This window comes from Hemiscyllium ocellatum, chromosome 6 (genome assembly GCF_020745735.1).
Source record: "Hemiscyllium ocellatum isolate sHemOce1 chromosome 6, sHemOce1.pat.X.cur, whole genome shotgun sequence".
Lineage (NCBI taxonomy): Eukaryota > Metazoa > Chordata > Chondrichthyes > Orectolobiformes > Hemiscylliidae > Hemiscyllium > Hemiscyllium ocellatum.
Window position 1 is genome coordinate 52,094,372 of NC_083406.1, and position 14,078 is coordinate 52,108,449.

The 14,078-nt window shown below is 40.9% G+C and overlaps 1 protein-coding gene across 7 annotated transcripts in view; it reads left to right on the top strand.

Annotated features, from left to right (window-relative positions):
* Positions 1-14,078, top strand: part of LOC132816694 (sestrin-3-like) — a 163,660-nt gene that overhangs the window by 95,013 nt on the left and 54,569 nt on the right. For 6 of the 7 annotated variants that reach the window (XM_060826572.1, XM_060826571.1, XM_060826570.1 and 3 more), the window contains 2 exons: positions 502-729; positions 11,059-11,203. In XM_060826572.1, coding sequence (XP_060682555.1) covers positions 502-729; positions 11,059-11,203 — 373 coding nt within the window. The remainder of the gene's footprint in view (positions 1-501; positions 730-11,058; positions 11,204-14,078) is intronic. The other variant, XM_060826576.1, reaches the window with a different exon arrangement.

Sequence of the window (14,078 nt, forward strand, 5' to 3'; positions counted from 1 at the left end):
AAGTAATCTAATCTAAATATGCTGATGCTTCCTAGATAAACACTAAATTTTTTTCATAATTTTAAATATACTTATGTAACTCTTTAGCATTTGAGAGAAGAGACTCACCTGATGATTTGTATCCATGCATTTCTGGTATCAGTCGTAAATCTTCACTGCGCCCTTTCCATTTTTACTAATATCCTTTTCAACCACAGTGGTCTTTTGTTTACTCCACTTAACCAGACACACAGTTTAATAAAAGTTCAATATAAATTCCCTTTCTTTAATGCTAATCATCCAGAAATAGCTTCTGGTGTTTGTTTTCAATTTAACTTTACACCTAGATTTATAAAATTACCTTCAAATTATGAACACCTCTTTATATTTTTCAAGTTTATAATTGGTCTCTGAATCAATTATGTTGCCTATGTCTGTCTTTTGAGTGTTTCTGACTATATTTCAAAGTTTCAAAATTGTATAGTTTCAGTAAACAAAAACTAATTTTGTTTTCATTTTTAGAAATTGCTTAAAACTGGGGAGAACAGTTGGTCTCTTGCTGAGTTGGTCCATGCTATGGTCTTGTTAGCTCATTATCACGCATTGGCCAGCTTTGTTTTTGGAAGTGGCATCAATCCAGAGATTGACCAAGATGGAGCACCAGCTGTCAGCAACTTCTGTCTGTGCAATGCCAGCAATGAGAGCAACATGGAAGAAGTCACATTGATGTACAACAGTCCTGGAGTTAGTGTATGAAAATAAAGATTCTAATTAGTTTTTAGCCATAAGAATAGAACCAGAATTGGGATATTCAGCCCATTGAGTTTGCTCCATTATTCAATCATGTTCATGACTGATATCTCAATCCCATCTCCTGCTTTCTACCATAACCCTTCATCCTTTTACTATTTAAAGAACCTATTTATCTTGGTCTTTGAATGCATTCAAAAAAAAAAATTGGCCTCCGTAGCCTTCTGTGGCAGAGTTCCACAGATTCTGTACACTCTCTGAAGAAATTTCTCCACATCTTAATTCTAAAGGGACCATCCCTTCATTCTGAGGTTGTACCCTTGGGTCCTAGTTTCTCTTTCATCTTTTCCAATCCATTCTATCCAGGCCTCTCCGTATTCTGCAAGTTTCAATGTGAGAGCCTCTCAGCCTTCTAAACCCTGTTGAATACAGACCTAGAGTCCTGAAATGCTCCTCATAGGACAAGACCTTAATAGAATGCCTACCATATAAACAGAGGCTTTTTGGCCCATCAAGCCCTCTGAAAATCATCCCACCCAGACCCATCCTGTGACTTGGCATTTTCCACAGCTAACCCACCTAACCTACACATCCCTGAACACTAGGGCATTTTATCATGGTCAATCTACTTAACTTGCACATCTTTGGACTGAGAGAAAACCAAAGAACCCAGAGAAAACCCATGCAGACACTGGAAGAATGCAAACTTCACAGGCAGTCGCCTGAAGCTGGAATTGAACACCAGTCCATGGCAATGGGAGGCAGCAGTGAACCACTGAGCCAACGTGCTCTAAGTTAATATTTGTTAAAATAGGCAACTAAAATCAGATCATATATTTAGTTTTGCTTAGCTTATCCTTGAAATTATAAAATTCCACATTTTTAATGACAATGTTAATTAACTGCATGAGAAATAGTTTGTTTTTTTTTTAAGAATATTCCATTCATGTTAGATGCACTAATTCTGCAACTAAGGAAATTTTTAAAATCAACTGCAAAACTGAGTGTTCATTTCCTTGTTCAGAAACTATTGGGATCCAATGGGTTCTTTTTGTTTCATTCCTACTTTTACTTATGTTCTTCTTACCATCTAAGTCTTATGCTCATGTAAGACATTATTTCAGATTTTCTATTTGTTTCGTTACTGACTTTTTTTTCTCCTCAGCTGGAATGAATGCATGTGAAATGATGCAGAATAGGATTATAAAGTTCATCCCCAAACATCCAGATAACAAGACTTGAAAAAGATCACATGGTCTAAACAAAAAGGATAGAATTTTTATAAGACAGTAGTTGATCCGCAGTTAAGAGCTATGTGCAGGTTTGAATGTCATTAAAGAAAGTTCATGGAAAGTTTTATTGATTTTATGTCAGTTTAAAAGAGATTGTGAACATGCTTGGAAATATTAGTACTCTTCTGCAACTGAAGTCTAAATGAGTTTTATTAGTTATTTTTAAAATTATGTTTGAAGGATGAATATAAAGTTTTTTTTGGAGAGGGTGCAGGGTGGCCAGTTATAGTCAGTCATAGAGATGTACAGCACAGAAACAGACCCTTCAGTCCAACTCATCCATGCTGACCAGATATCCCAACCCAGTTTAGTCCCACCTGCCAGCACCTGGCCCATATCCCTCCAAACCCTTCCTATTCATATACCCGTCCAAATGTCTTTTTAAATGTTGCAATTGTACCAATCCTCCACTTCCTCTGGCAGCTCATTCCATACACAGACCACCCTCTGTGAAAAAGTTGCCCCTTAGGTCTTTTATATCTTTTCCCTCTCACCTGAAACCTATGCCCTCTAGTTCTGGACTCCCTGACCCCAGGGAAATGTCTGTCTATTTATCCTAGTGGTGTCCCTCGATTTTATAAACCTCCTATGCAGTCACACTCCAGCCTCTGATGCTTCAGGGAAAATAGTACTAGCCTATTTAACCTCTCCATATAGCTCACATCCTCCAATCCTGGCAACATCCTTGTAAATCCTTTCTGAACCCTTTTCAAATTTCACAACATCTTTCCGATAGGAAGGAGACTGGAGTTGCATGCGATATTCCAACTGCGGCCTAAGCAATATCCTGTACAACCGCAACCTGACCTCCCAACTCCTGTACTCAACACTCTGACCATACTGAACACCTTCACTATCCTGCCTACCTGCAACTCCACTTTCAAGGACCTCTGAACCTGCTCTCCAAGGTCTTTGTTCAGCAACAGTCCTTAGACCTTACCGTTAAGTGTATAAGTCCTGTTAGGATTTGCTTTCCCAAAGTCATCAATTTAAACTCTAGGAGAAGCAAGGTTAAGGAAACTTCTAAGAAAATTCTATGTGCCAACATTTTATGCAAAGAATAATAGAGGCCAAGTTATTACCCATCCTAACTTTGAAATTTCACTTCCTTTCTTTTTATTGTTAGATCAAAGTACATTTCATAAAACATAGAAAATAGCAGCTGGAATCAGCCATTTAGTCCTTTTTGAGCCATTCAATATGATGGCTATTCATCCAACTCAGTACCCCTTTCTCACATTCTCCCTGTATCCTTTGATATCTTTAGCCCTGAGGGCTAAATCTAACTTGGAGAACACATTCAATATTTTGGTCTCAGTCACTTTCTGCAGTCTAACCACTCTTTGGGTGAAGAAATTTCTGTTCCCCTCAGACCGAAATGGGCTACTGTTTAGAATGTGACCTGTGGTTCTGGACAGTCCAGTCTTCAGGAAAATTCTTCCTGCTTTAATCTTGTCTAGTTCTGTTATAATTTTATAGGTTTCTGAGATTCCCCTCTCATTCTTCCAAACTCTCGCAAACATGGTCCTAATTAAGTCAGGAGAATGTCAGGACTGCAGATGCTGGAGATCAGAGCTGAAAATATGTTGCTGGAAAAGCGCAGGTCAGGCAGCATCCAAGGAGCAGGGGAGTCGATGTTTCGGATATTCCTGAAGAAGGGCTCCTGCCCAAAACATTGATTCTCCTGCGCCTTGGAAGCTGCCTGAGCTGCTGCGCTTTTCCAGCAACACATTTTCAGCTCCTAATTAATTCACTCATTAAAATGTTCAGCTTACCATCCTAGAATCAGTGCATAAACTATTGTTACACTACCCCCATAAACTAGAACATCCTTGCTCTGATAAGGAGACCAAAACTGCACACAGTATTCCTTGTGTTCTTACCAATGCCTTGTATGATTGCAGTAAGGCATCCTTGCTGTTGTATTCAAATCATCTTGCTCTCAGTGTCAACTTACTGCCTCCATCACACGATGCGCTTGTATACTCAGTTTGAGTGACTATACAAGAATACCCACGTCTCATTGCACCTCAGTCTTTCTGAATCTGTTATCATTCAGATAATCTGCCTTCCTGTTTTTGTGACCAAAATGGATTACCTTGTATACATTCACATTGTACTTCTTCTGCCTCAAATTTGCCCACTCACTCAACTTGCCAAATCACGTTATAGCATCACTGCATCCTCTTAGTTCATCCTTCCACAAAGATTTATCATCCTCAAGCTTGGCAACTGAAATTACAGCACAGAAACGGGTGTCTCATCACCAAGTCACCCTTTCCTTACTAGTGTACAAACAGTGGCTGTGGCCAGCCAGGTCAGTCAGTCCTCAACTGGGGAGATTCTATTGTCCTGGTTTTATGTATATTACCTTTTTTCTGGAGTCTGAACTGAGGAAATTCTAATTTTCTGGTTTTTGTATATACTTAGGCTTCAGATTGATTCCACTGATCCAGGTTAACAATCCCAATCAAGAGTATCATCATCACCGAGGTCGACCTGGTTCCAGTCATGACCTCCCTAAGTCCAGGAATGTAAGCCTGGTCTTTTACTTGTATCTTCTCTTGCAATGCTTTCCCCTCCGGTATGGTTCCTCTGAATCAGACTCATCTTGGCTTGTCTTGTGTCTTGAGTCCAGAGTGTGTCTGAAGAGCATCCTCCTCTTCAACTGGGCAGCAACAACGTTGAGGCTGCATCTATTTCAGACTGAAGTTTCCTTGACACTAGATGGAGTGGGAGCACCTGTTTCTGCTGGGCCTTCTGGCTGTTCTGAGGGGCCAGGTATATTTTGCTCCTGCCCTGTTTTTGAAGTAGTCTTTCAGCTGATCCACATGTTTGTTCAAGACTGTATCATCTACCTGAACTTTATAAATCATGCATCAGCCTTGCCATGTACCCATACAATGCCACTTCCATAGTTTGGGCACCAAACTTCATCCCCTGAATTAATTTTTTTCTCTTGTTTAGATGAAGCATTAGCATTCCTGCCACCCCTAGGGTCTGGAAATATCAGGTTTAAACTGGTGCGGACTCTTCTCCCTATCGGTGACTCTGCTGGAGCTATACCTATTTTTGCATGTGGAGTGTGTCTATAATCAAATAGGAATGAGGACAGTTTGGTCTCAGTTGGCGCTGTAGGCTGCTTCTTTAAGCCTGTCTTGAATATTTGGACCACTCATTCCACTAGACCTTAGAAACTACATGGATGGTACGGAGCAGTCCTTGTGTGTTGAATGCCATTGGACTTTAGGAAATATTTTAATTCCCTACTGGTAAATGTCCCATTTTCTCATGACCAAAGCTTACGGGAGTCAGTGTATCACTAATGATGCTCACAGCTTCTCAGTTGTCATTCCTGAGTTTGCTGAATGAATGTTTTGTAGGTCCAACCACTTTGGGCGTCCCCAATGACCAGGAACATTCATCCCATGAAAGGACCAACATAATCGATATGCAACTGGGTCCAGAGTTTACCCGGCCATTCCCATTAATATGGGGGTGCAGCTGGTGGCAAGTTTTGGCCTTGTTAGCATTGTGGGCTAACATCCCGGAAACCCCCAGAAGACTTTGGTGGAGTGTGGCCAGTATCTGGTGTTTACCTTTGCTTGGATAAACACCCTCGCTTCCCATAGTAACTTGTGATCCTCTCCAGTAATCTGGTGTTGCCAGATCCAGAAAGGTTTCAATCCTGATTGCAATAGCCCTTCTGTTTACTCTGTTTCCACCAGTTTAGATTAGATTAGATTGCCCTTCGGCCCAACAAGTCCACACCAACCCTCTGAAGCGCAACCCACCCAGACCCATTCCCCTACATTTACCCCTTCACCTAACACTATGGGCAATTTAGCTTGGCCAATTCACCTAACCTGCACATTTTTGGATTGTGGGCGGAAACCGGAGCAACTGAAGGAAACCCACACAGACATTGGGAGAATGTGCAAACTCCACACAGTCACCAGGGGTGGGAATTGAAGTTGTTCCAGTTTTGCTGGGAAAGAATTTTGTGTCCACAATTCGATTATTATCAGTGGTGACTGGAAAGGTGTCCAGAAAGTTTAAAACCAAAACTGACTCTTCCAGAAAAGGCACCACCAAGTATCTGCCAGTGGGAGATGGCTCAAGGCATCTGCATTTAGCCACTTGGCTTTCTGAATGGTACTCTAACTTATGCTCCTGAGAATAGGGATCCAATACTGAATTTTACCAGAAGCTTTGCGTGACACTCCTTGTCTTCCTTCAATAGCCCTAGCGGGTGTATATGATCTGTTACTATGAAAAATTCACATCCATAAAGGTACTGGTAGAACTTCTTCACACATGCAACTGCCAAACCTTCCTTCTCTATCTGAGCATATTTGCATTCAGCATCAGCCAAAGTCTGGGCAGCGTGCACTATTGGCCATTCCTCTCTGGGCTACTGGTGAGCCAACACTACCCCAATACTATACAGGGAGGTATTGTACATCAGCATGACTTCTCGCTTTGGATCATAGATGATAACAGCTGTTTTTTCATTTCCATAAAGGCTGTTTCTTATCTTTGTGACCATTTCTGAGGCTGACCCCTTTTCAATAGTAGTTGTAAGGGTGCCAAGATGGGTGGCAGGTTATGTATGAATTTTATGTAATAATTCACTAACCCAAGGAAATGCCAGTTGATATGGGAGCCAGGGCTCCTTTGGTCACCCTCACTTAAGCTTCCAATGGGTGTAACCCAAGAAGGTCACCTAGAATACAGATTTTTTTTTTCCCCATCTAAGGCATACAACCACCTGGACATAATGCTTAAACATTTTTCCCAAGTTGAAGTGCTCTTTATTGGTCTTCCCGTTATCAGTATGTTATCCAGATAAATAACAACTTGGGCTAGCCCACAATGTTCTCCATGGTCCATTGGAAAAGAGTGCAGGCTGATATCCCAAAAGCAGTCTTGTAGTTGGTTCTGCTATAACCTGTGCCTTCAATGCAAATGGGCTTTAATGCAATTGAAGTTTGAACGTAATTTGTAGAACATTAGCTTCCCTTAGCTGTATTGGCTATAAAGCGATTTCAGCTCCATTTACATGGTGCGGCTATTGCGCAATTTTCTTACCATAAGATTGCACAAACTATCACCTTAAATCAGAACTCCATATGGGTATTAATTGTAGCATACTTCTAGGAATTCTCATCTAGTTGCAATTTTAGGTAGGCATAGTTTAGATTAGATTACCTACAGTGTGGAAACAGGTCCTTAGGCCCAACAAGTTCACACCGACCAACCGAAGCGCAACCCACCCATACCCCTACACTTACCCCTTCACCTAACGCTACAGGCAATTTAGCATGGCCAATTCACCTGACCTGCACATCTTTGGACTGTGGGAGGAAACTGGAGCACCCGGAGGAAACCCACGCAGACACTGGGAGAATGTGCAAACTCCACACAGTCGCCTGAGGTGGGAATTGAACCTGGGTCTCAGGCGCTGTGAGGCAGCAGTGCTAACTACTGTGCCACTGTGCTGTCCACAGTTCATATCCAGCTTTGTAAAGGACAGTGCCCCTCCAACTTTGCATCACGTCCTCTATGCAAGGGATGGGGTATCTATCCAGCTGCAAGAAGCAGTTTACCATCTGCTTAAAATCTCCACAAAGGCAAATGTAGTCATCAGGACTTCCAATCAGTGCAACCGGTGCTGCCCATTCTGCAAACTGCACTATTTTGATGATTTAAGCGCTTCTCTCTCTCTCTCGAGCCTCCTGATTTCCATCTCTACTATCCTCCACGAAGCAAATGGCACTAGGCGTGCCTTAAAAAATCTTGAAATTGCATCCTGATCAACATGTAAAGTGGCTTTGGCTCCTTTGATAGTCCAAAACCTTTCTTGGAAAATCTCATGGGTATTTCACTGAGGCAGCCATTTTCCAATGAAAAAATGTTGAGCCTATCAAGGTGAATTTTGCTCCGATAGGCTTGGGCTCAAGCCTTTTACTACCATCAGTGGTAACTGCACCAAATGCTTCTCATAGACAGGTACCTAAGTTGTACTCTTAATCTGCCACTGTTCCCCAGTATATGTTCTCAGTTTGGCTGAGGCCTTCCACAAATTTTAAGGGTTGGAGTCACAAGTAGATCTTGTTAAAGACAGATTTCACAACCATACATATAGCTGTGCCAGTATCGAACTCCGTGTGAACTAGGTGATCATTTAAACCAAGCATGAATATTAATTGACTCCAGTTTTGGTGTCACTAAATAATTTATTTGTTCCAACCCACATGTAAGGCAGCTTTCCAGGGTCTGCATTCTCCTGAGTACCAGGGTATGATTTTTTTTTTTCTTATTCAAGTCCGGCTTTACAGGATTCCTTTACTGTTTCCAGTCCGCATCCCACAGCAACTACAGTAGTTTGCCAGCCCAAATCATAAGAAATGTTTCACCACTTGGCTGAGACTGTTTGTTGTGGGGTTTTACTGTGGCTTAGCCTAGTGACCCTCTGCTAAGGACATTTCCTGTGTGAGGCTTTGTGATTGCCTACACTTAGTGGTATTCCCCCAGCTCAGTTGGGTAGGTGAGGATATCCACTTCCGTTGGGATGCCCTGTAGATCCATGCTCCACTTAACGTATTTTCTAATGACCCAGCTGCAGTGCCTGTTTGAAATCCAGTTGGGCTTCAGCTAGTAGGCCTTCTGCATGTTTGTCACTAATCCCAGGTCCCAAATGGCCTCCTTCGAGCTTAAGCCAAAATCACATGTCTCGGTCAGTCACTGTAACCTTGTTAAAAATCCCAATATGGAATCCCCCAGTTCTCCAACAGTTGAATAAAACCAATAGCATCTCAGGAATAGAGGAGGTCTGGGGTTTTAATATTTCTTAAACAACTGTCAACTATTGGAAGGTTTTACTGTCTGGTGCTTCTAGGAAAAATTAATCCCCTCGTAACCAAAAATGTTGTGGGTCCACATGCAGTTAGAAGGATTACTCATTTCTTTTCATCTGCCCCAGTGTTGTTTGCCTAGAAAAAAGAATTGCATTCTTTCCACATACTGGGCCTAATCTTTGACAACAGAGTCAAATGAGTCAAGCTTCCTAAATAGAGGCATAATGCCAGAAATGCTTACCCCCAACTCCAGTATGACGGTTGCAAGTGGATGTTATTTAGTCACATCCTGTTTTCTTCCGTCACCACTGAAATAACTGTACAGAGGCCAATGGCCTGTCACCAAGTCACCCTTTATTTACTAGTTCACAATACAATGGCTGTGGCCAGCCAGCTTGGAATTGGTCCTCAACGGAAATGATTCTAATGATCTAGTCATATTTTATATTTACAAACACCCACAATAAGACTGGTTATGACCAGCCAGCTCAAAAGCCAGTTCCCCCACAAACAAACAAAACCAAACACAAAAATCCACAATATGTTGGATTTCAGTTAGTCCCTGAATTGAGGATATTCTAATCTCTTGGTTATGCTTTTTTTGATCCTCAACTGAGGGGATTCCACTATCCTGGTTAATTGGTCAGCCAAGGCTGTGGTGATTGGCCCAGGTTAACAACTTCAGTAAAGAACCTCTTGGTAAGGTCCGCCTTGTTCCAATCACTACATTGAAATTACATTCCGTCCACACATCTAAATCATTAAAATATACAGAATAATCTTGATTATCCAAGTGAGACAGGCAGGGAGTATTCTTTTTGGATAACTGATTGTTTGGAAAACATTTTTACGGGACCTTGACATCTTGTTCAGATAATCTTAAATTTGGATAATTGACATTCAGATAACCAAGGTTGTTCTCTAATATAAATAGCTGGGGTGCAAGCATTGATTGGTGTGATACCTTACTGTTCACTGGCTGCCACTCAGAAAATGACTCATTTATTACTATCCTTTATTTCCTGTCTGCCAATGAGTTTTCTATCCATGTCAGTACACCACCCGTATCTGGAAAGATGATCATCAATACATTCACTATTTCTAGGACCACTTCCTTAAGTATCCTCTTTGGCTGTTTTATGATGCACCTCTATGGTAGGTTGACCTGCTGAGCCAGAGGTAGGAACACGACCATTGTACTACAGAAGCAAGTCAGTGCACATGTGCAGTTTCTGTAATACTGAAGATTTGCACAATTTTTTATATTGAGCTGGTGACCTAATATATTATCACTTACTCATCATTCACGCAAGTGCAGGCATGCTAGGGGTTGACATTACATCCAGTTTGCAGCTATAGAATTCAGTATCATACATTTAATCACTTTTAATGTGCTCTAGCTCCCACCAACCTTTGCCAAGTGCTTAAGTGTTGTCCTTGTTGATCTCTCCTTTAAAATGTGTTTGCTCTTTTCCTAGAAGAATTTCTAGGTACAGTCATTTAGGGCATTTTGGAGACACTATTCAATTTCCATACTGAAGTTTTTGACTTTAGTTAGGTGGTCATGGGTCTGCTACATAACCATTAGTAACTGAAAAGAAAACTTTGGAAATGAAAGTACAAGCTGCTCGGAAATATCTATCTGAATCCTATCATGACCGTTTTTAGGGGCGGGGCAATCACTACTTTTAGGTGCACTAAATTATAGATAGTGATTTTGTATCTTAGAATGGCTGAAAGCTTTTTTAACGCAGCATCTAAGAGGAAGTTTGCTCGTAAGAATCTGAGTTACTTACAAAACACAATATGAAGGACAAGAAACTGACTTATTTTTTCTTTCCTGGGTTAAAATTCTACACTAATTCTTTGGTAATCCCTTAAAACATGATTTTGTGTTCTATTCTTTCACACTTAACATCAAAATGCAACTCCTTAACCAAGACAGTACTTTCTAGTTTGTTTGTGCAATATTTCTGAAACTGATTCCGTCTTGTATTTGTAATGTTGCATTAGGTTTATAGCATATCATCCAGGTGACCTCATAATAAATTTATTCTGTAGTTTCTAATTAAACAAAAACCATCTTTGATAGTAAATGCTTAAATTACTTCAACTATCTCAATTTTGGCCTGAATACCAAGTTCTGCAACTCAGCACAGTTCTAAAATGTTTCATAGACTTCAGATTCTGTCAGTGAATTGGAGGTTCTAATGGAGAGAATGAAGAAACTTCAGGAGGAAAATGAGGAAGAAGCATCACAAGAAGAGATGGCAACACGTTTTGAAAAAGAGAAAAAGGAGAGCCTTTTGGTAATTACTGGAGGTAATTCAGTCTTATTTATAATCTTAAGCTTTTTAAAAATTTGTAACACTTGCAATTCTGTCTTTAAATATTTTTTCTTAATTGATCAAAGTTGTGGTCTCATTCCTGATGAAGGGCTTATGCTCGAAACGTCGAATTCTCTATTCCTGAGATGCTGCCTAACCTGCTGTGCTTTGACCAGCAACACATTTGCAGCTGTGATCTCCAGCATCTGCAGACCTCATTTTTTACTCAGAGTAATCTATTGAACAATCATACATGTTTTCACTTTGTATCTCCTTCTTGTCTATTTGACCTTGATCATTAAATTAAGCTTGTAATCTGCATTGGGGTCAACTGCTCATCATGGATGATAGGGACATATTGATAGAATGATGATTTTAATGGGAAATTAAAATTTATATGCATTGCTATGGAGGACCATAAAACATAGAACGCTACAAGCACTTTGGTTCCCGATGTGCTGACCTGTGAAACCACTCTGAAGCCCATCTAACCTACACTATTCCATTTTCGACCATACGTCTATCCAATGATCATTGAAATGCCCTTGAAATTGGCAAGTATACTACTGTTGCAGGCACTGCATTCCACACCCCGACTACAGAGTAAAGAAACTACCTCTGACATCTGTCCTAAAATCTATCACCCCTCAATTTATAGCTATGCCCCTCCATGCTAGCCATCATTTGAGGAAAAAGGGTTTTACTGTCCACCCTACCTAACTGGCTGATTTATCTCATGTCTCCAAATAAATCACTTCTCAGCCTCCAATCCCTCAGCTTTTCCTCTTAAGACCTTCCCTCTGTACCAGGCAACATTCTAGTAAATCTCCTCTGAACCCTTTCCAAGGCTTCCATATCCTTCCTATAAGGCAGTGACCAGAACTGTACACAATACTCCAAGTGCAGCTGTATGAGAATTTTGTACAGTTGCAGCATGACCTCATGGTTCTGGAACTCAATCCCTCTACTAATAAAAGCCAACACAGCATATGCCTTCTTAACAGTACTATCAACATGGGTGGCAACTTTCAGGGATCTATGCACATTGACACTGAGATTTCTCTGTTCATTTACACTATCAAGAATCTTACCATTAGTCTAGTACTCTGCATTCCTGTTGCTCCTTCCAAAGCAAATCACCTCTCACATTTTTCTGCATTATCCCAGCCCAGTTGGCAGCTTGTGTCCCTTTGTAACCTGCAATATCCTTCAGCACTATCCACAGCTCGACCGACCTTAGTATCATCTGCAAATTTAGTAACCCATCCTTTTACGCCCTCATCCATGTCGTTCATAAAAATGACAAAACAGTGGACCAAAAACAATTCTTTCGGCACATGACGATTAACTAAACTCCAGGGTGAATATCTCCCACCAACCACCAACCTCTGTCTTTCAGCTAGCCAATTTCTAATCCAAACTGCTAAATTGCCTTCAATCCCTGTATTTTGTCCAATAGCCTATTGCGGTGAACCTTATCAAACACTTTACTGAAATCCATATACACCACATCAATTACCTTACCCTCATCCACCTGTTTGGTCACCATCTCAAAGAACACAATAAGGTTTGTGAGGCACGACCTTCCCTTCACAAAACAGTGTTGACAATCCCCAATCAACTTATTCCTTTCCAGATGATTATAAATCCTATCTGTTGTAGACGTTTCCAACAATTTACCCACAAGTGAAGTAAGTCTTACTGGTCTATAGTTACCAAGGTTGTCTCTACTCCCCTTCTTGAACAAGGGAACAACACTTGCTATCTGCCAATCTGCTGGCACTCATCCTGTAGACAATGATGGATGATTTTGGGATAGTGTAGGGGGATGAGCTGAGAATAGTTCACTGGTCAGCGCAACATAGAGGCTGGAAGGGCCAGTTCTGTGCTATATTGTTCTATAAAGATCAAAGCCAAAGGGTCTGCAATCTTCTCCCTGGCTTCACAGAGAATCCTAGGAAAGATCTAATCTGGCCCAGGGGACTCATATTTTCACACTTCCCAGAATTACTAACACCTCCTCCTTGCAAAACTCAATATCATCTAGTCTAGTTGCCTGTATCTCAGTAGTCTCCTCGACAACATTTTTATCAGTATTCACACTAGAAAAAGAACATATTCATTTAGCGCTTTCACTATCTCTTCTGACTCCATACACAACGTCCCACCACTATCCTTGATTGGCTTTAATCTTACTCTAGTCATTCTTGCATTCCTGATATAGCTATAGAAAGCATTCGGGTTTCCTTAGTCCTATCCGCCAATGACTTCTCAAATCCCCTCTTGCCGCCTCAATGCTCTTTTTAGGTCTTTCCTGGCTAACCTGTAACTCTCAAGTGCCCTAACGTAAGCCGCCTCCTTCCTCTTGACAAGAGATTCAATTTCTTTAGTAAACCATGGCTCCCACATTTGACAATATCCTCCCTGCCTGACGAGTACATACTTATCAAAGACCCGTAGTTTATGTGCCTAGAATAAGCTCCACATTTCAATTATGCCCACCCCTTATAGTTTTTCCCCATCTTATGCATCCTAAATCTTGCCTAATCACATCATAATTGCCAGCTATAACTCTTGCCTTGCAGATATATCTCTGCCTTTGCATCACTAAAGTAAACATAACTGAATTGTGGTCACTATCACCAAAGTGCTCACCTACCTCCAAATCTAACACCTGATTGGGTTCATCACCCAGTACCAAATCCAATGTGGCCTCACCCCTGGTTGGTCCCTCTAAGAGTGAGAGGAAATCCTCCTGTGCACATTGGACAAAAGGTGACTCATCTAAAGTACTCTAACTATAGAGTAGTTGAGTATATAGTCAATACTTGAAAAGTTTAAAAAAAACCCATAACAACTACCCTTGCTCT